At 45.5% G+C, this 19,201-nt stretch overlaps 1 protein-coding gene across 2 annotated transcripts; it reads right to left on the bottom strand.

The window, feature by feature from the left end:
* Positions 1–2,024: 2,024 nt before the first annotated feature.
* ALAS1 (5'-aminolevulinate synthase 1) lies at positions 2,025–9,544 on the bottom strand. 2 transcript variants are annotated; one of them, XM_068408921.1, is made up of 10 exons: positions 9,232–9,544; positions 8,173–8,364; positions 7,049–7,204; positions 6,745–6,967; positions 6,075–6,259; positions 5,256–5,435; positions 4,887–5,051; positions 3,546–3,814; positions 2,903–3,065; positions 2,025–2,322 (listed from the first exon to the last, which is right to left on the bottom strand). In XM_068408921.1, the coding sequence occupies exons 1-10, from the start codon at positions 9,422–9,424 to the stop codon at positions 2,162–2,164; spliced, it is 1,887 nt and encodes a 628-aa protein (XP_068265022.1). In that variant the 5' UTR covers positions 9,425–9,544; the 3' UTR covers positions 2,025–2,161. The 2 variants fall into 2 exon arrangements, with proteins under 2 accessions (XP_068265022.1, XP_068265024.1); XM_068408923.1 differs by lacking the exon at positions 7,049–7,204.
* Between the last annotated feature and the right edge of the window lie 9,657 nt (positions 9,545–19,201).

Here is a 19,201-nt window from a genome sequence, read left to right as displayed (position 1 = left end):
TAGCCTTGAATCTTAGGTTTTGGTTCTCTCCTGCGACTGATTTGGAATAATGTTTGAGATTTCTGAGAGCTGGTACCCTTTCTGTCTCTTATTTCTTCTGCTCTGCAGTACGGAGTGTAGAGTAGCTGCTACAAAAACCAGAAGTTTAAAAAAATGGGCTTATTAACTGGTATGTAAACTGGGCCAATCCTGAATGCTTTTTCGGTGAAGAAACTAGAAACACAAGTAACCTTGTGCTGTCAGATTGTGGCTATATGTTAGTCAGCATATCACGTGTATCCCCCCCCACAAACTGATAGCTTACACCAGCAGTTTGAAATGGCATTGAAGGCACATTGTGGTGTTAGGGATGCTGTTCTAGGAGAGATTGATGTAGGATCTGTGGCTTTTTACTTGATGTCTCAAATTAATGTAGTAATATAACCTAATATATAATGAGAAAAGCTCTGTAATGGAGATGCACTCAGTCTTAGGACACAAACTTACTTGTGGCAAGGCCAGGAAGTCAGGCTGTGGCACTGTGTTTTTCCTTGAATAGTACTGGAGCTTGCCTCAGTAAGACCCGGATAATGTCATAGCAAGCAAAAGCTAATTGACTTGAACAGCAATGCAACAATAACGTGGTGGTGGGTTTGAGCATGCCTGTTCATAAACTGCCTTGTTTAGCAATGGGGCTAAATTACCACATTAATGCTATAGCCTGATGGTGGGTAGTTTCCTCCCTCCTGCAGAACCCCTGCGCATGACAGAGGCAGCAATCACTTGGCTGGCTGGCAAGTGGCTGTTAAAAAGTAGCCTGATTTCTTGGGAAGTCAAATATTTTGCAAGGAATTCTTCTGAGAATAGCAGTGTGCTTCAGTACAGGCTTACATGATCAGTGATTTCCAGTTGATGGAGCTGAATATTTTGCTCTAACCTGGGCTTCTGTCTCCCCAATGTGTGGCTATTTGTGATATTATAATGGAGCCCTAAGAGGAGCTTCACAGCATGGCTGTGAGCACAACAGCGACAGGCAGTGCCAGGAGGCTGACTCGTTACAGCCAGAAAACAAGAGTACCTGGACAGAGTAGCTGTTCAATGACTTGTGAAAGCCAGACTGTAGCAGCTATTGGACATGCCTGTACATGAAGGAAGCAGTTCAGCGCTTTGCTCTAGTCTTCATGCCAATATTGACCTCTGAGTACACGTACACCCACAAAACTACTTCCCCCTGTTCAAAGCATACCCTTGCTATTTATGAAAGCATTAAATAGCATGGCAATTAGGCACCAGGCCTAGGTTTTCAGAGGGGTTGCAAGAGCAGCACTGATACTCTCTTACAACAATTTCTGTCAGAAGACCTGAATTATTAGATTGCTTACTGACAAGCAGTTTTTACCCTGGTTTTAGCCTAGCTCTGAGTGCACGGGAGAGCAGACCAGGCAGACTTGAAGAGACACATGCAGCCAGAGGCAACCTGCACCACCACCTCTGCTGTGGTAGATGTGCCCTCCTTTCCCAGCCACTATACCATCCTGCCACCCTGGGTTTCCAGCTGTCAAGCAGTTACAAAATGCCACTTGCTAAATCTCAGTAGCACTTTTTTCCTCTTGATAGTGAGCACCATGGTGAACACCAATGAGGGATTGCTTGTGTACAAAACTACAGGGGAAGACTATGGCTGTAGAGGGAGACACCACCTAGCAGAACCCTTTCTAAATGTCTGCAAGCTTTATTGTAGAGCATTTCTTAAGTAGTGTACTCCTGCTTAAGTTTTAGTGTGCCTGTAGTACTATACCTGCACATTTTCAAAAGTTCATGAGGAACTATAAATACCAATTTCCTCTTTTTGCAAGAAATAAATGCATCCCTTGTGGTACACCAGGAAACACTACTGAAGTTCTTTTGGCATATGCCCACTGAAAAAGCAGTACTTCAGCTGAAGGGCATTAAGCTGTAGACCACTGGTTTTATTCCATCAGATGCCCTTCCAACCACTGACACTTCAGTTCCAGTTATGGAAGATAAGTAGAGAAACAAACAAATGCAATTGGGCATAGTGGCTCTAGAAATTTATTTTCAGAGCTTAATGCTTCAATTATGATTAAAATGCTCAAGCAATTTAAAAATGCTACTGACTGGGTACTAGAACTAGACAAGAACACAATTAACACCATTACTTTCATGCACTGACAGATACTAGTTTGCTCATGCCACTGAAGTAGGATCTTTCTCGTTCACTCATCACTTCGAAATGTAGGGGTCTTCTGCAGAAGTTGCATTCAGCTGATGAATGCGGTTTCAGCTCTAGACCAACATCATTCCATGTAGCCAACAGTTTTTCTGTTAGGAACAGAAAAGTTAATCAAGATCAAATCAGATTGCTTTAGAGAAGCAGCAAGAGAGAAGTGTCAGCATACTTATTCTCCTAGCAAATAAGGAGTGATAAGAGGAATTCCCTGTGACATAATTTACCTCGAGTGAGGTGACTGGGCTGCAACTAAGTCTCAGCTATCCTCATACCACCTCTTCTGACAGGATCAGGAAGCAGCTACTTTCCCTGGACAGATCCATCTTTAAGACAGGTTAACAGCTCAGCCGAGGTGAGCAGATTTCTTTGGATCACATGTAACAAATGAAGGCTGGTTTGGACAATGCATGAGCAGAGCCCCAGCAGAACTGGCTGGGTATAGGTTTACACTGGCCTTGCACACTCCATTCTAAGCTGCAGTGCACTGGCCTTCACATGTCATGCTCAAAGCAGGTTAAGTGCAGAAGTATGCGCTATATATGCTGCAGCAGTGGAAAGACACTGTCCAGCTAGTGACATCTGAAACTTCAGTATTTCCTAGTCTCTTCTTCAGTACAAAGACTGCATAGACAGCCCAATATTTTCATCGCACTAATGCAAGAATCTACTCACCGAGAAAATAACTCATCATCTGAGGGGTGTGGTGAGGCGTAGGGGCAATACGTAGCAGCTCTTCTCCCCGGGGAACTGTGGGGTAGTTGATTGCTTGGACATAGATGCTGTGCTGGCTCATCAGCTTGTCACAGATCTCTGTATTTTTAGCAGCATCTGCAACCTAAAGTTCAAAAATCTAAGTTACAAGATCAACCAAAACATGCAAGGTGGCAGAACTGCCAGCCCAACTTAGCTAGCCACAAGAATCAAATAGGACCAGTCTTCCCTGTGCCACGATAAATAGCATATACATCAGGAAGGAGGGCTAAAAGCTTGTGCTGTAGAGCTATCTGGGCATAATTACACCATGGCAGCCTAGGCAGGTAGCTGTTTATACCCAAAATCTTTTTACTAGCTTGTTACCAGTTTCCTTGCTTTCTGTATACTGTTAGATTGTGGGTTTCACACATTTTCATCATTCTGCTTTACAACATTCATAGCAGGCTGAGGTCAACTTAAGCCAGACTCCTGGCACATCACTGCTGAATGCTAGGATGGGTCTGAACTTTGTGAATGTTAACTAGTATCTGAAAGTGTAATCTGATCACGGACAGGAAAACAGGCACCACAGTCCTCTGTCAACAGTATCCTAAGTACTCACCCTTATTGGAATGATGTGGCTGGGGCAGTGCACCACAGGGAGCCCCGCATCCATCAGCATCTGTCTCATAAGCTTCACATTGCGTTGGTGCTGGCGCCTCAGAACTTGCCCCTCCGCACTCTTCAGGGTTCGGACGGATTCCAGAGCACCAGCTAAGAGCATGGGTGGCAGGGACGTTGTGAAAATAAAGCCAGCAGCATATGAACGAACAGTGTCTATCAGAGAACTTGTACTGGAGATGTATCCTCCTACACAACCAAAAGCTTTGCCTGAGGAGAAAAAAAAAGGCAACCAAACTTATTCCTTCCACCCATTATAATGGCTTGAAGTATTATAGCCTTTCACTTGAAGGAATGGGTTATTTTGACTACATACTTAATGTAGTCATGGCAGGCAAAAATTCTAGCCGCCCCCTGCTGATCTTGTATTTGCTCAGTACGTTACAGCTTTGTTTTTAAGCCAGGCCTGATAACGTGGATCTATATTACATAGCAAGGACAGTTCAAGATTCTCTCAAATACTCAAGTTTTGATTTTGGGGAAGACCTTATAAGCCCAATCATCAAGCATAGACTTCCATAGTGACCCCAAGAGTCAACACTAAGTCTCTCAGCAGATCTAAATTAATCTGTTCCAGAGATGCTAGAAATAGCCTATACTCCTAAGGAGCACACAAGGCTGTTACTGTGATTGTGCAGTCGATACCAGCCCCTCTTCCAAATGTTCAGGTACCGGAACAGAGCCACGGACAGAACTAGGGTGCCTGGTGAATGCTTCTGTTTCTATTAGGCTGTAACCCAAGATTATAAGTTTCAACTTAGTGAACTTACTAGGAAAGTTTTATTTATGTTTTGGAAGCTGTTTAAACTACTTTCCAATTTGCAGCAGTAAACTTACTCCTAAGCCTGTATTCTACTCAGATAATAGCAGTTGCTTAAGTTCTTGCCAAATCTCTTTACATAACTCCCCATCTCAGGTTTCTAGCTTAGGAGCACTTCATTTCACATAAAAGAACTACTTGCTACCAAATATAGAGTACTACCCTACTAGCATTCTCACCTGAATTTATTCTTGAGTTGTATAATATGCCACTGGAGGACTTTTTTTGCTAGCTTGTTTAAAGAAAAAAAAAATACAATGCTACCTTAACTGATTTGTAAGGCAGTGTAAGTAGCTTAACACAAGCTTTTCAAACTGTGGTGCAGACTTAGATCCTCTGGGCTTTTTGAAAAATCCTAGCCCCCAATAGCTCTTAACAACTGATTTTGAGTTAACCCACTTAATTTGGCTGCTCAGAAGCTCTGCTGCCTTAGCTTCTGTAAAAGTGCCAGGCCATGCATACCAAGTGTTCCAGAGATGATGTCCATCTTCTGCATGATTCCATCCCGGTCTCCTATACCACCACCTCGAGCTCCATACAGCCCCACAGCATGCACTTCATCCACAAAAGTGATTGCCCCATGCTCGTGGGCCACGTCACACAGCTCTTCCAGAGGACAGACTGCACCTAGGAACCAAAGCAGTCACTGGCAGTTTAGGATTCCCTATACTCAGCTTGGATAAATACTAGAAGTACCCCCAAACACGAGGCATCTCAGAAGCCTATTTTCATGTAAACTCTTATAGCACTGTACACTTTTAGACCTAAAATACAGATGGTTTGAGCACTAACTGCACTGGAAGGACAGAGAAGGGTTTGATGTCAACTTACCATCCATTGAATGAACAGTTTCAAATGCAACAATTTTAGGGGTAGACGGATTAGACTTCTTCAATAGTTCTCGAAGATGGTTGACATCGTTATGGCGAAATATGTGTTTTGGCACTCTGCTGTTTCGGATGCCCTGGATCATGGAGGCATGGTTTCCAGAATCAGAGTAGATCTCACAGCCTGAGGGAACAGCCCAGTTACACTTTAAGTATAGAAAGCATTAACTGATTCACAGCACTGCTTTATGTATGGCAAGTGTTCAAGCAGCAAGGGTAGCATTTTCTAGAAAGTCATGCTCTTGATCAAAACAGCAAGTTATAGACCACGAAGCAAGAACATTTAAGGCTTATTTTAGGCTGTTTAAACTAACACAAACTTGAGCCTAAGGAAATACAGAAGGATTTTCCAGGTCCTTAACATTTTATCTAACTCTCAACTTCTGAAGTTCAAACCTCTCCTGAACCATAGGGGAGGGGTAAAGGGAGAGAAGTTCACACCCACAGGTGGGAGGACACTAAATTCCTGCTACCTCATTTTTCAGGGTGAATTTAAATGCAAGAGCAGAGGACTCCACTTTTTGTCCAACGTCTTCTGCAGTTCCTAGCTCCTAGACCTCAATCTCAGTATGCTGCTACTATTATTTGCTTGAGTTGAACATAATTTGAATATGGTATTCAGAAAAAAAAAAAAACAAACATACTTTGCTGATTGAGTAGGATGAATTCTCACTTTGAGCAGCCATTTGTAAAATGTACTCCCAGCTGCTTAGGGCAGGGATGTGTTTTTGTGGTACACAGTGAGTGCAGTTTGAGATCTCACCTGGCAGCATTTTAGCTAGAGTGAAGAGAGTGGAGTCATTGGCTACAAAGCAAGATGAGAACAACAACGCTGCATCTTTTCCATGAAGATCAGCTAGTTCTTTTTCCAAATCGACATGAAATTTACTTGTTCCCGAAATATTTCTTGTGCCTCCTGCTCCAGCACCATGTTGTTTCAGCGTATCCCTACAGAGGGCCCAAAGAAAGGCATTATCATTACTGTGCAACACACAGATGAATAAAGGATCATTGCTGAAAACACTAGTACATAATCAGTATTGTTCTAAAAAAGGAACTGGCTGCAAAAAGCAGCTGTTAGGTTTAAGATCTTTGAGCAACCTCCACAACTCAGGAATCCAATAAGCTATGAAATCAGTTACTGAGTACAGCTGCAATATACCATACAGTTTATCTGGTAACATGTGGGGGCTTCTGAGGAAAACCCAAGGAGCAGGGTCAGTGACTGACAGGTATACTGCAGCCCTGGAGCTAAATACTAAGTTACCTACCCCAGCTCAAGAGAAGAGCATAAGCTTAATTATACCAAGAATAATACCAGAAGTGGCTTATGTAGCACAGTAGAGAAATCAATTCTTCAAAATCCTTCCCACAACAGCTTCTGCAGGGCACTATAGCTTGAAACTGCCTCTTAACAATATAGCACTACTCACATAACTGCTCCACACACACGAGGGTGACGACTCATCCCCAGGTAGTCATTGCTGCACCAGACAGACACCTCTTTCTTGGTGATCAGAGAATCAGTATAGTCGTCTGCCATGGGAAAGATTTGTGCCTTTCTGTTCACTGTTTTGAATACTCGGTAGGTGTGATCCTTCTTCTTTTCATCTATCTTTTTCTCAAAGAACTGATCATACTGGAAGGTGGATACAGCTGAAATGAGACAGAGACTTAAGAACTCAGGAAATAATCACAAGAGACCAGGCCTGTGGGGGTTTTGCCAGACAATCTTACATTTTGGCAAGTTATCCTGAAGCAGATGAGAGACACTTTCTGGTCTTTGCTTCAGCACAATATCCTTAAACTTCTTGAGCAAGCCACTCTGCTCTTCTCCCTCAGTCTCAATATTCCTTGCTGTGGAAGTAGCTGGTATTTTAGCAAATTCTGTACCTACAGACATTGTAATAAATTCCAGCGAGCTTCATCAGTTTGAAACAAAAAGTAAGCTGAGTTCAGCAAAGCAAACATTTTAAGTAACTCTTAACTCTTCATTCTTTAGGAAGCACATGCCTGAATCCATGTGTCCCTGTCAGGATCAACTATTTTATTTGCTTACAATTTTGCATTGTATGAGATAAAAGGAAAACCTTGCTAATCAATGACAATACAACATGTAATTTCTTTACAACAGATTTGGTTCATCATGACTCAGAAAACCACTCTGTACAGCTACAGCGTTTATCTGAAGGAGTTCATACAAACCTAACCAAAGGCATAGTTCTAGTTAGTCACTTCCTTTTTGTTCCTAGTTTTTTGTTCAGTTAGCACAGATTTCTTTAAAACTATGCCACAGAAAATAAGCAGGCAAGTAAAATAAGCTTCCTGAGACAGATGGGCAAGGCTTTACTGCTGTTGGTGAAAAGTTCCTTCCTTTGAAAGACAGCCCTTCCGCACAAGGATCGCAAGCCAGTCAACACCCTTTAGTTCCATAAACCAAAAAAAGGGTTTGCCTGCTTTCCAGCTTGGATTTGTGCTGGTACTTGCACAGTACCTTGACCTAGTTTCGTCCATCTCTGGATATACTGCCTTCATCTATACTAGCATCCTGGTAAAGCTCTCTCCAGTACTAAGCATCCACTCTGGGTGCAAGCGTAACAGCTCGATTCACACATTTAGAGCCAGGGTATCAACATAGAGCATACAGTGTTCCTGCACCAAAATCACTCAGGGGAAACACCGCACAGCATTGCAGGTACGCCATTAACACCTGCATTCTCCAACAGCTTTTTATTGCTGTCTCCCATAATCCTACCCGCATAATTTAAGTGGTGACTATTAGACTGGACACACTCTAAGAGCAAAGTCAGGCACCAGAAGCTCTCGGAAGGAACCGAAGCTTCAGTGCACAGAATACATACCTTTCCGGTCCACCTGCATTTCCTGCACATCCTCTTGGAGTTCTAGGCTGGCTTTGCAGAAAACATTACTCTTCTTGTGATTCATCTGAGCTGCCAGGAACGGGCATTTGGTAGCAGAGCTCTGGCTAGCAGCAGCAGGTGGCTGGGATCCAGCTGTATTCTGTTGGGCCACCTCTTTGGCATTTTTGGCCTCTGAGGTGGAGGTGGAGAAAGCAAAGCACTTGAGCTTTATCATTTTAATACAGTGACTTAAGCTTTTCTATCCATTACCTTTGCAATTAATTTGGCACAAGCCAATCAGAACCACTTAACTGATCAGTCAGATTTTACTTATGCAAGCATGAAACCCCATAACGCCCAAGGGGCATCTGCTTTATGATGCTAGATGTAGCACTGTACCATTTGAGGAAAAAAACCCCTTCTCTCCATCCTCAAAGGGGAGATTTTCTTTTAAGGAGTTTGGCTATTTTCAGCCACTATTCCTTCCCCTACTGCAAGCCTCAACTCTTTCCCCTGAGCACCAGCGTAAGAATCCCCCAGGAATGTTACGGGGTGGAGTGAAGAGCCGCTCAAGCCTGGGAAATCCCTGCTCTGTGATCCAGGATCACAGATCCCCAACCACAGCTCACCGTGGGACATCCTAACAGGCCGGCCTCTGACTTGTGCTGTGCCCATGCTTACTTACCACAGACGTTTAAAGGATTAAGCAACCCTTATCTCAAAGCTGCCTATTCCAGAAGTTTCTTTCTATAATATATGATGTCTGTATATATTTTTTTTCTCTCAAGGGCGGCTAGGTCTGTGCCTAGGAAAGCTCCCCGATGCTGCCCCCTCCCTGGAAGCGTTCAAGGCCGGGCTGGACGGGGCTGTGAGCACCCTGCTCTAGTGGAAGGTGTCCCTGCCCATGGCAGGGGGCTGGAACTGGGTGATCTTTACGGTCCCTTCCAACCCAAACCATTCTACATCCCAGCCCCGTGCCCCGCTGCCCGCCCTCAGGCGAGGCCCGGCTCCCGAGGCGCAGCCCGCGGCCGCCGCTCCCGCACCCCGGGCCCTACTCACCCCGGCGGGCCGCGGAGGTCTCCTCCGCCTGCTGCCCGCGGGCGGCGGACGTGGCCAGGGCGCGGGCCGGCGGGGCCGGCTCCATCATGCGGGGGCAGTGCTGGGCGTAGAGGAGCAGGGAGGGCCCGGCCTTCTGCAGGAAGGCCTGCGAGACACGGGCCAGGAACGGGCAGCGCCGCACCACCGCTTCCATCCTCGCCGCCTGACCGGAGACCGGGCGTGACGCTGAACGAATACGGCACAGACGGGCCGCGGGCAGCGCTCCGTAGCCGGTACCAGCCGCTCCGCCGCTGCCTATATAGCCCCGCTGGGCACGGCGCAGGCGCGCTGCGGCCGCCACACGGCGCAGGCGCGGGCCGGGCAGGGGAGGGCGGTGGCTCGTGGGGGGACCGGGAGGGACCAGCGGCGGTTCCGGGCAGCTCCCGCGGGGGTGGAGGGGGCCCGGGCGGCTCCCGCGGCGCCGTGAGGGGCTGGAGGGGCCCTGAGCGGTTCCTGGGGCGTCGTGAGGAGTGAGCCTTGGGCGGCTCCTGGGGCGCCCTGAGGAGATGGAGGGGCCCCGGGCCGCTCCCCGGGGGCTGTGGGGGGCCCAAGCGGCTCCTGGGGTGTCATGAGAGGATGGAGGGGCCCTGGGCGGCTCCCGAGGGGCCGGAGGGGTCACAGGCGGCTCCTGGGGCGCCCTGCGGAGATTGAGGTGTCCCAGGCGGCTCCCGCGGCATAGTGAGGGGATGGAAGTGCTGTGAGGGTACGGAGGGGCCTGGGCAGCTCCGGGGGTGTCATGAGGGCGCGGAGGGGACCCGAGTAGCTGCTGGGGGTGTGTGTGTGTGAGGGGACAGAGGGGGGCAGCCGGCCCCAGGGGGGCTGCGAGGGGGCGGCCCACGAGGGAGGCATGGCCCACTCGGGAGGAAGAGGCAGTAGTTGTCTCGCTCTGGGTTTCCCCTCAGCCCCAGGCTATGCAACGCTTGTTTCCCAGAAGTATCGGAGTTGCTTATTCCCAGGGCAGTAGGTTCGGGGGCCCCTGGTGTGCCTGTTCATGGGAAAACACAAGCTCTGAGTCAGCCGAGTGGGGAAACCCAGCGCTGCTCAGACACATCTCATGTTTTCTTCCTAAACACGCACGTCTGGCTCCCTGCAGAGGCCTTGTGCAGGGGCTCAGAAGGCAGCAGTTGGTCTCACTGGTGGTGGTGTGATCCTGAACCCCTCTCACTTTGTCTGCAGCCAGTACGAATCTAACGGTTTCTCTGTCAGTGATGCTCAGACTTGCACTGCTGTGTTTTCGAAGCGTGGCACCATTGCGCAGGTTTTGAAGATAAATAAGACTTGTGGGAATGACAGCAGCAAGTAAAATTGAATCCTGCATCCTCTGGTTTGCAATGGACATTAAAGTTTATTTGTTTAAAAGAATATTTACAGGTGGGTAATGATAAAAGGAGCTCTGCTTATATATCTGGCCATCCGAGCTGCAGTAGTACAAATCCCTGTAAGCGTATGCGAACTGCTGAAGTGTGGAAAGAATGGAGAAGAAAGGTGACGAGGCATTTTTTTTCTCATCTTGCGAAACAACTATTTCACAGAAGACAGGCTTTGGGCAAAGTGCTTGCCTCTCTTGGCATCACATCCCTGAACCAGCTGAGAGCCGGCTCGGGCACTTAGAGGCAAGAGTGGTTTTTGTAACAGGTAGAGAGTTTTGAGGAGAGCTCTTTTAAAGCTCGCTCTTCCTTGACTGGTATCTTGCGTGTTGTCACACTGGGTAGTTACTAGAAGGTGCTTGTAGTAGAGTGATTAGGGAAGTACAAAACCTATGTAGAACTGTGGCTGCTGAACTCAAGTTTGGATACAAAAGGCACTCAGAAAGTATTGGTCAGTATTTACATGTTGCAAAATAATCTTTACTAACTCCTCTGTCAGAGGGCAGGGGGAAGACCATCAGGGTATTTGCTTGACCCTCCTCTCTTCATCACTGACTCACTTTGAGGATGGTGGCTGCAGTATGTAAAATTTGTGACCCGAGTAAGTAGATCAAGAGGAAGGCGACCTTAAACCGCAGTCAAATGGCAGACTCACTGTCAACTCCAGAGTGTTACTAAGCTCTGAGGTAGGAAACGGGACAGGGTTCTGCCCTCACATACTCCTCATGGGGCCCTGAAAAAAGTAGATGGGGCTTTACAAGGCAGAGCATAGGATTTGGGTTTTAGTAGGGCTAGATGTTTTTTTAATCGTAGTTCGCTTCTTGCTTATTAGAAATTGAAGGCAGCATTGTTTAAGAAGTCTCGATGCTTAAACAATTCAACTCATTATTCCAGCAATGTAATGAAGAAGTTACCATGAAGAAACAGGCTTTCATCAGTGGGCATCATTACACTAGATACATGCTAGTTTTAATTTGTTCTGTAAATAAATGATTAAACTAAGGCTATGGTATTTGACCTGAGCCTGTATAGCAGTTATGATAGCAAGAGTCTTGGTCATTTGGTAATACCAGGACAGTGCTGTAGATTATTAGTTCACTTTGTGCATGAAAGTGCTCTTTTTTCCCAACTGGCTTTCAGTTAGTGTTATTTATAAATTTACATTTTGCAATATTTACAAATATTTACAATATTAATACAATATTAATATTAATTATTATTACAATTATTAATTAATTATTAATACAATACAAATATTTACATTTTGCAAAATACAATAGTTAATTAGCACTTGAAATTTGAAGATACCTGATCTGTGTTTTAGATTACTGCTATCCCCATTCCCCTGACCATGAACATTTGACTCCCTACCCTGAAGCTTTGTACCACATCAGTTACTTTAAAAAATGAGGAAACATCATGACATTCTATGGTGCAGATACCTGGTGTCCTTAGAGCACAGAGTTAATGTGTCTGAACTCCAGTGCTGCTTGGATTAATTTCAGTTTTAACAACAGAAATCAAGTCCCATATGCTTGATTTATAGTATGTTATAGTCTTTTTCCTTCTCCTCCTTTTCTTCCCTTATTAATTGACCATGGTACTTAAGAGGGACAGAGAGAATACATGTTTTGTTGTAAGAGGATCCAGAGAAAGGTGTTTGCACAAATATGCTGGCAGAATGCTGCAACAGGCTGCAGAGCTCATCTGCGTGGACACCTGCCACAGCAGGTTCAATCCCACAAAAATCTGGTAATCCTTCTTTATCCTGATCATCTTAACAGTAGCATCTTACCATGTTGCAAGGTTGAGGGATGAAGTACCTTAGTCTGCTCTGTTGCTGGAATTCAGAAGCTTGTGGTTTTGTATTCAGAAGTGCATGTGAAGTCTGAAGCCCGAAGAGCATCAGCTTTTTACACAAACATCATTCAAGGTTGGCAGCTGAGACGCAGCGACCTTGGCTAAGATACGGAGATCTCCAAGTGAAGCAGAACTCTTGGCTTTCCCGTCAGAGCTCCCTACAATCTGTGCTATTAATCAGACCCTGCAATAACACTTCTTTAGAGCTTGACTTTGGTGAATTTATTTAACCTTGTACATGACAGGACTTGCGCAGAGCTAAATAGCAATGGAATGACATTAACTTGACCCTTGTCTTGGAGAACTGCTGAAGGAACATGTCCTTGTCAGTGCACAGAGATGGCCGTGAGCTCTGGGACCAACAGAGCAGGGAAAAGGGTGTCTTCTCGGCTGCTCTGCCAGTTCGGTCCCTTTGGAAATATTGCCAGAGCTTACATGTTGAAGGTGAGGTAAATACTAATAAAGCTGCCATTAATTAAAATTTCTTATGGCTTCAGTGGATTAATTAAATGGTATTTAAATGGTATTTAAAGATGTTAATTGTGGCGATGTATTACTATCATCCTACAGGGCTCAGGAGAAACTAGCCTGAAGTGCCATGCAAATGCTGTTTGCCACACTCCAGAAGGAGGACTTCAGACTGCAACAAGGGACAGTACCTTAGCAGCCAACGGGGGAACAGGGAGCCCGTCCTGAGAGAGAAAGCAGGCTTAGGTAGCCTGTCTGGAGAGAGACGGCAGGTACGGCGGGCAGGGGGGAAGCAACGGCTGCCTGTGAATGTGTAAAGGGCAAAGTAGCATTTAATAAAGAAGGAAAATCGTTTAAGCTGATGGGGTAGCATTGCTGTGAGAACAAATTTATTCAGCTGTCTGTGTCGAAATTTAGGTTGGAAGGTGGGTAGTTCCTAGCTGTAACCGTGTTTTGGAGCAGTCTTCAGAGCTGGTACCTGAGACACTGGGTACCAGATGAATTCAGCAGAGGAAGCTTGATCTGCCCAAAAGGTCCATCTGATGCAGTGACAGGAAAGGGCAGAGCTACCCTGAGAGTCTCTGCTGATTGTAGTTTTCTAAAGCCCACTCCATTCTGATGATTTGTCCATTTCTTTGCTAAATTAGTTGCAAGAGGGGAAAAAAAGAGGTTAAATTCCAGTAGTCTGGGAGGTGGATGAGAAGCCGTAGAAAGTGCTTCCCATAGAAATTGAAATGGGGAAAAAAAATCCCCTGTCACAGGGTCAAGTTGATTTCTGCAGATGTCCATGGAGAGTTGCTGCTGAAGATGGTCTCTTTCCACATTATGGGTTTACCATATAGGCTCAGGTGTAAGTTACCTTCAGTGCTTCCCTCTGGCATGTTTTGCCCAATATTCCTGGAAACAGAACTTGATTCACAGGTTTGTAGCCTTCACCTGGCCTCACATCTGTCAGCAGTTAGCTCCTTTCATGGAACTTTAATGAATTTTATGCTTTTAAGAAAGCATTTAGATACTTCAGAAAAAAAATGAGTCAAAGCCCCTCTGCACTCCGCCTGTCCAAATGAAAGCATATAACTCCACCATTAGCAACATTTAATCCCTTTTGCCTGCTTCTGAAGTCAGAGCTAAGCATATTCCTAATTTTTTCCCACCCAGTCAGTGTCACGAGAGGGCGAGCCAGAAAAACAATTCCCCCTCCCCACGCACAAGGCACTGTCTATATTGAGATCTGAATTTTCCAAGGGAGTGGATGTGATCCTGACATCTGGATTTAATCCAAACTCAAATTCCAGGCTTAGATCTGAGAACTTCCACCTCCGGTCCTGAGACCAGCAGTTCTTGGAGGGAACTTAGTTTACCTTTTAAGGCAAAATTCAAGGGTTGTGATAATAGCTGCATAGCGAAAATTCTTCCCGTGCTGAATTTCTTTAGCAGATATTCCTCATTTGGATCCAGTTGTCTTCTTTACATGACAGAACAGAAGTCTCATTTCTCTGTAGGACCCTCTAATCGGTAGAGAATTTGACCAGGCTGGAAGAGCTGCTGAATGCTGAGGCACGTGCGACATGTTGCAGAGCGACTGAGCAGCACCCCTGTTTCACAGACGCAGGTCAGGCAAGCTTCTTACCCCATCTCATACAGACAAGCGCCAAGTTGTTTTCTCCACAATGTAATGAATATCTTTTAAAATTCTTGAACTGCCAGTGGGTCCTCACAAGTGTGTTGGGTCAGGATGCTTTTGCCTGTCTGCCTGGCCTCAGGTGCTGCCCATTGATGCAGAGGAGTTTGGCTGGCTGGCAAAGTCCCATTACAGGGGCGTGATTCATGCTCAGTCCGGACAGCAGAAGCTGTTGCCGCCCTCATACAAGGTACCCTGCCCTTCTGCTGAAGGGCACTACTCCCACACCAGGGCTGCTGCAGTCTACAGCCCATCTGATTAACACATACAGCAGTCAGTTATCTTAATTCCAGAATATCTCCCTGACATCTCTCCAGTTGCTTCAGATGTGGAAAATCACTCGATAGTCTTTTTTTCCCTCTTGCATCCTCGAGTTTGTCTTGCTTTGTGCTGCATGTGGCAGGAAATGATACACAAATCCTTCCAGCTACTGTGAGCTTTGCCACACTTGCAATGATTTGCATTCACACCCTTGTTTGCTCCTCTCTCTTGCAGTTTTTCTCCTTCTCTTAGAAAGAACCAGTAGACTCCAACCAGTATATTTTTAGTCAGGATTATTGCTGGGCTTCAGCCTGTCATTTTTCTTGCATATCTCAGCCCTCATTTCTCCTCATTAGCTACTCGGGCAGAGACAACACCTTCTATGTCCAGTTTAGGAACTTGAACTCTCTGTGTAGTCAGCAGAGAGCAGAATTACCTTAGAAAAAGTGAATCTGTGCACTTACTGTATCAAGGTGTGAGAGGGTGGGGAAAGGACTTAGTTCTGAAGTCAGAGCTCTCTATAACTGGAATTTGCAGAAAGGAATTAAGTCGATGCCTGCTCCTCTGTATATAGGAAAGGCAGCTGACAGAGGAGAGAAGGAAGTGGGTGTCTCTTCTTTGAATTTGAACACTCCAGGCCCAGAGAGACACTCAAGTCTTGTTTGTATAGTAAAACATCTTTGCTACACCAGGTAGCTCTAGTGAGCTCCTATTGCTGCTCATATCTGCATTAGTGTGGGCATTGGCAGGCAGGTGGAAGTCAGAGCAGAGGCAGGATTGTAAAAGTCCTTGAAAACAAGAAATCGACTCCCAGCAGTGAAAAATGCTGTGCTGGAGCCTGTGGGTTGTCCCTTCTAAAGGAATGTCAATGTTAGGACTGTTCTGTCAAGCAGAAGACTTCTAGAAATCAAGGGCATACCTTGTTCTCTCCCTCTCGCCCTGTAAAAATGTACTGGTTTGGGCTGAGATAGAGTTAATTTTCTTCATAGCAGCTTGTATGGGGCTATGTTTTGGATTTGTGATGAAAATAGTGTTGATAAAACAGGGATGTTTTAGTCATTGCTGAACAGTGCTTGCACAGCATCAAGGGCTTTTCTGTTTCTCACACTGTCCTGCCAGCAAGTAGGCTGGGGGTGCACGACAAGTTGGGAGGGAATGACCCCGACTGACCAAAGGGATATCCCACACCATATGACATTAAGCTCAGCAATAAAACTGGGGGGGGTGGAAGGTGGCTGGGGCTGCCGTTGCTCAGGGACTGGCTGGGCATTGGTCAGTTGATGGTGAACAATTGTTTTCTTTTGCATCACTTGTTTTTCTTGGGTTTGGTGGGGTTTTTTTCTGTTTGTTTTTTTTTAATTATTAAACTGTCTTTATCTCAACCCACAAGTTTTCACACTTTTACCCTTCTGATTCTCTCCCCCATCCTACTGGGGGAGAGGAGTGAGCAAGTGGCTATGTGGGGATTAGCTGCCTACTGGGGTTAAATCCTCTCTCTGAGTTGTATACCTGTCCCATGGGCTCGCCGCGGACACCTTACAAGGCAGTAGTATATTCAAGTGCCCTCACTCCTCCCCAGTAACCCCAGACTCAGTTTAACACAGTAAGTTAAATCCTTTGTATAAACTGATGTAGTTTTGTTTGTCAAAAGGGAGATTCCCTGACCAGACAGGTTTTTAATCGGTACTATTTCCTGCAGATATACATGCTACCTTTCATTTCCCAGGTGTAATAATTCAAATAAGATTGCATTTTCAGCCTGGAAATAGGGATAAAGGCACCCTGTGAAGTCCTAATAGTCTCTGTTCTCTTTTGGGTGGGTGAAAATGTTGTGATTTCAAAAGGCTGTCACCTGAAAATGTCTATTGTAGGTACAGTGCACCTGCAAGCAAGGCTAGTTGTTGTAGCTTGTTTCAGCAAAGGCTTATTCTTCTCTTATACATCCAGTATTTTAATTTCTTCTGCAAGGATCGATATTTCAGTGAAGTAAGGAGAAGTATTTCAGAATAAAATACCTGCTGATGATGTGAGAAGGTGGGGGAAAATCCCCTTCCTGACTAGACCTAAGCTGGGAATTCCTGTGTGGGTGTTATCCCATGAACACTTGTTCATTGTACTCAATGAGGCAACAGGACTCTTGTTACCTGCGTGGCTTTTCTTCTTATCCAGCTATTCCGTAGCATTGGATATTGCTGGTCTTGAGACAGTCTTAAGAACTGTCTTGGAGAAAGCAAGCAATAAACAGAAGGAAGTGTAAAGCAGTTTTAGTCTTTTATTGTTTCCATCAATGGTCAGGGAAACTTCATAGTTAAAGAATTAGTTGTTATAGTTAATATTTGTTACTGTATAGTCAATTAGAATTAGCTCCTTGAAAGAAACAATCCAAAGGGTTGAGAGGGAAGTGGCCAAGCAGTCGAGCAGGAGGATGCATCACATCTAAGTGGAGATGTTACAGACATGTAAATAGCATGAAACTGTGTGGCAACAGGGGGTATGAAACATCACAGGGCCAAACCCATTCCTGTGAGTGGGAGGAGAGTCTGTGTAACACCATAGCCTGTGGGCCACAGCAGAAAGCTCTAAGGATGAGCTACAGCTTTCTTGGTGTCCTGCTTCTTCCTCTGCAAACTTTTCCATCTCCCAGTGTAAGTGTTGGTGCGTTCTGCTGTGCTGTTTTGCAATAGCTCTTGTTGCTTAACCTTTGAGGTGCAAGATATATTATTCCTCCTCATGCTCTAAAGATTATAGATAAAGTTAGAGGGTGGTGATAAGGTATTAAAATGATAAGAGTGTGAGCAATAGGGAAGAAGGGGCTAGTGCTGAAATATTGAGGGAGGAAATTAGCACATTGTATCTCCAAATCTGAACTTGGGAGCTGCAGACTAGAGAAATGCTGTGACATATTCAGGTTATTGGAGTGCGTGAGGCTTCCATGCCTTGTTTGCCTTTGTACTGAACTCTTCAAAAAGCTGGCAGGTGCTCTGTTTGCACTGTCTTACAAACAGCCTAAGTCACGCAAAGCTCTGAGCTCTACTTTCAAGGCTCATGGGCCACTCTGCCTGCCAAGCAGCACAGGCAGTACCAGGAGGAATGCAAGTGAGGACCAACCAGGACAGCTGGGATGGGAGATTTCTCGGGGTACTGTGACCCTGCTGGCAGCTGTTTCTGCATGCAGTTTATTTGACCTGATGGTTTTGCAGCTGCTTTGAACACCATTCCAGCTGAGATCTATGAGGCTAGAAGACTTGGAGGAGCGAGTTGTCTCTGACTTGGTGTGCTGAGCAAACCTAGTCTTGTTAGATGTTTTCTTGGGGGGGGTAGTAACGGTTGGAAAAGGTTTAATGTGATGCTCTTGTATCTCCAGGAGACGTGGTACAGAACCTGGAGTATCTAATGTCTTCTTTCAGGAATTGCTCCACTTAATCAGGCAAGATGCACGTGCTTGCTCTTAGAAATGCACGTTATCCCAGCCCTGAGTGAAGAAGATAAAAGCTGATTCTAGGAAATGTCCTAGAAAGAGAAAAGGAAGTGCAAACATTGCATAAAAAAGCATGTTTTAAAGGAATCAGCTGAGAAATGAAGACTGAAATGGCAAAGAGGTTAAGTCACTCTCTTTACTTCCATGCCTGGTTTCTCATGTTGGATTGATTTTAAGAGCAAACCAAGGGAGAACAGAGGGTTATTGCTGGCTTAGTGTTAGTGATGGATTGTGTGATTGACCTGTGCACTGTGGTTTTATCTAGAGCTCTGCTAATCTTACGGAGCTTTTATATACATTAGAAAATCTAGGCTCTTCCGACTTGCAAGTTGCAGCACTTTGCCCTGTCCCTGACGATGACAGTGGAGAGCCCGGGCTGGTGCTTGGCACAGTAAACAAGTGTGCTGCCCTTCTGTGCGTGAGTGAAGGGGGCAAGCTCTGTCTTCCCTTGTGAGCCTTTGGGACCATGGATTGCTCCATGCTACCTGTGCTCTCTGTACTACTGTCTCAGAAAGGTGATAACCTTGCCTATGTTTGCTTCAGCTTGGTTCCCAAAACTGCGTGTCTCCTCCGCAGCAAAAACCCTGTCAAGATATATTTACCATGAAGGGCGATGAGATTTTGAGCAAGTAATTGAGATTTAAAGCTCCAATTACAAAAGCAAATAAACTAGAGCTGCTTCCTAAGCTTGCGTTTTAATTGGAAGAAGTGATTTCAGTACATCCTTCCCCAAGTCCTTGTGCCTGTCTCTTGGGTGTGATAGCCAGTGACCTAGTTTTCATGGAGCGATCTCATGGCAGTGCAGTCCCTCACCAG

The sequence above is a fragment of the Nyctibius grandis genome, chromosome 10 (assembly GCF_013368605.1).
Source record: "Nyctibius grandis isolate bNycGra1 chromosome 10, bNycGra1.pri, whole genome shotgun sequence".
Classification (NCBI taxonomy): Eukaryota; Metazoa; Chordata; class Aves; order Nyctibiiformes; family Nyctibiidae; genus Nyctibius; species Nyctibius grandis.
This window is presented reverse-complemented; position numbering and strand designations above follow the sequence as displayed.

What these genes read in the sequence shown, in the direction of transcription:
- ALAS1 (XM_068408921.1), bottom strand. Translation starts at nt 9,424, where the DNA reads ATGGAAGCGGTGGTGCGGCGCTGCCCGTTCCTGGCCCGTGTCTCGCAG. An exon ending in GACCTCCGCGGCCCGCCGGG is followed by an intron (nt 8,365 to 9,231) that starts GTGAGTAGGGCC and finishes CCTCCACCTCAG; the next exon opens with AGGCCAAAAATGCCAAAGAG. An exon ending in GATGATGAGTTATTTTCTCG is followed by an intron (nt 2,323 to 2,902) that starts GTGAGTAGATTC and finishes TGTTCCTAACAG; the next exon opens with AAAAACTGTTGGCTACATGG.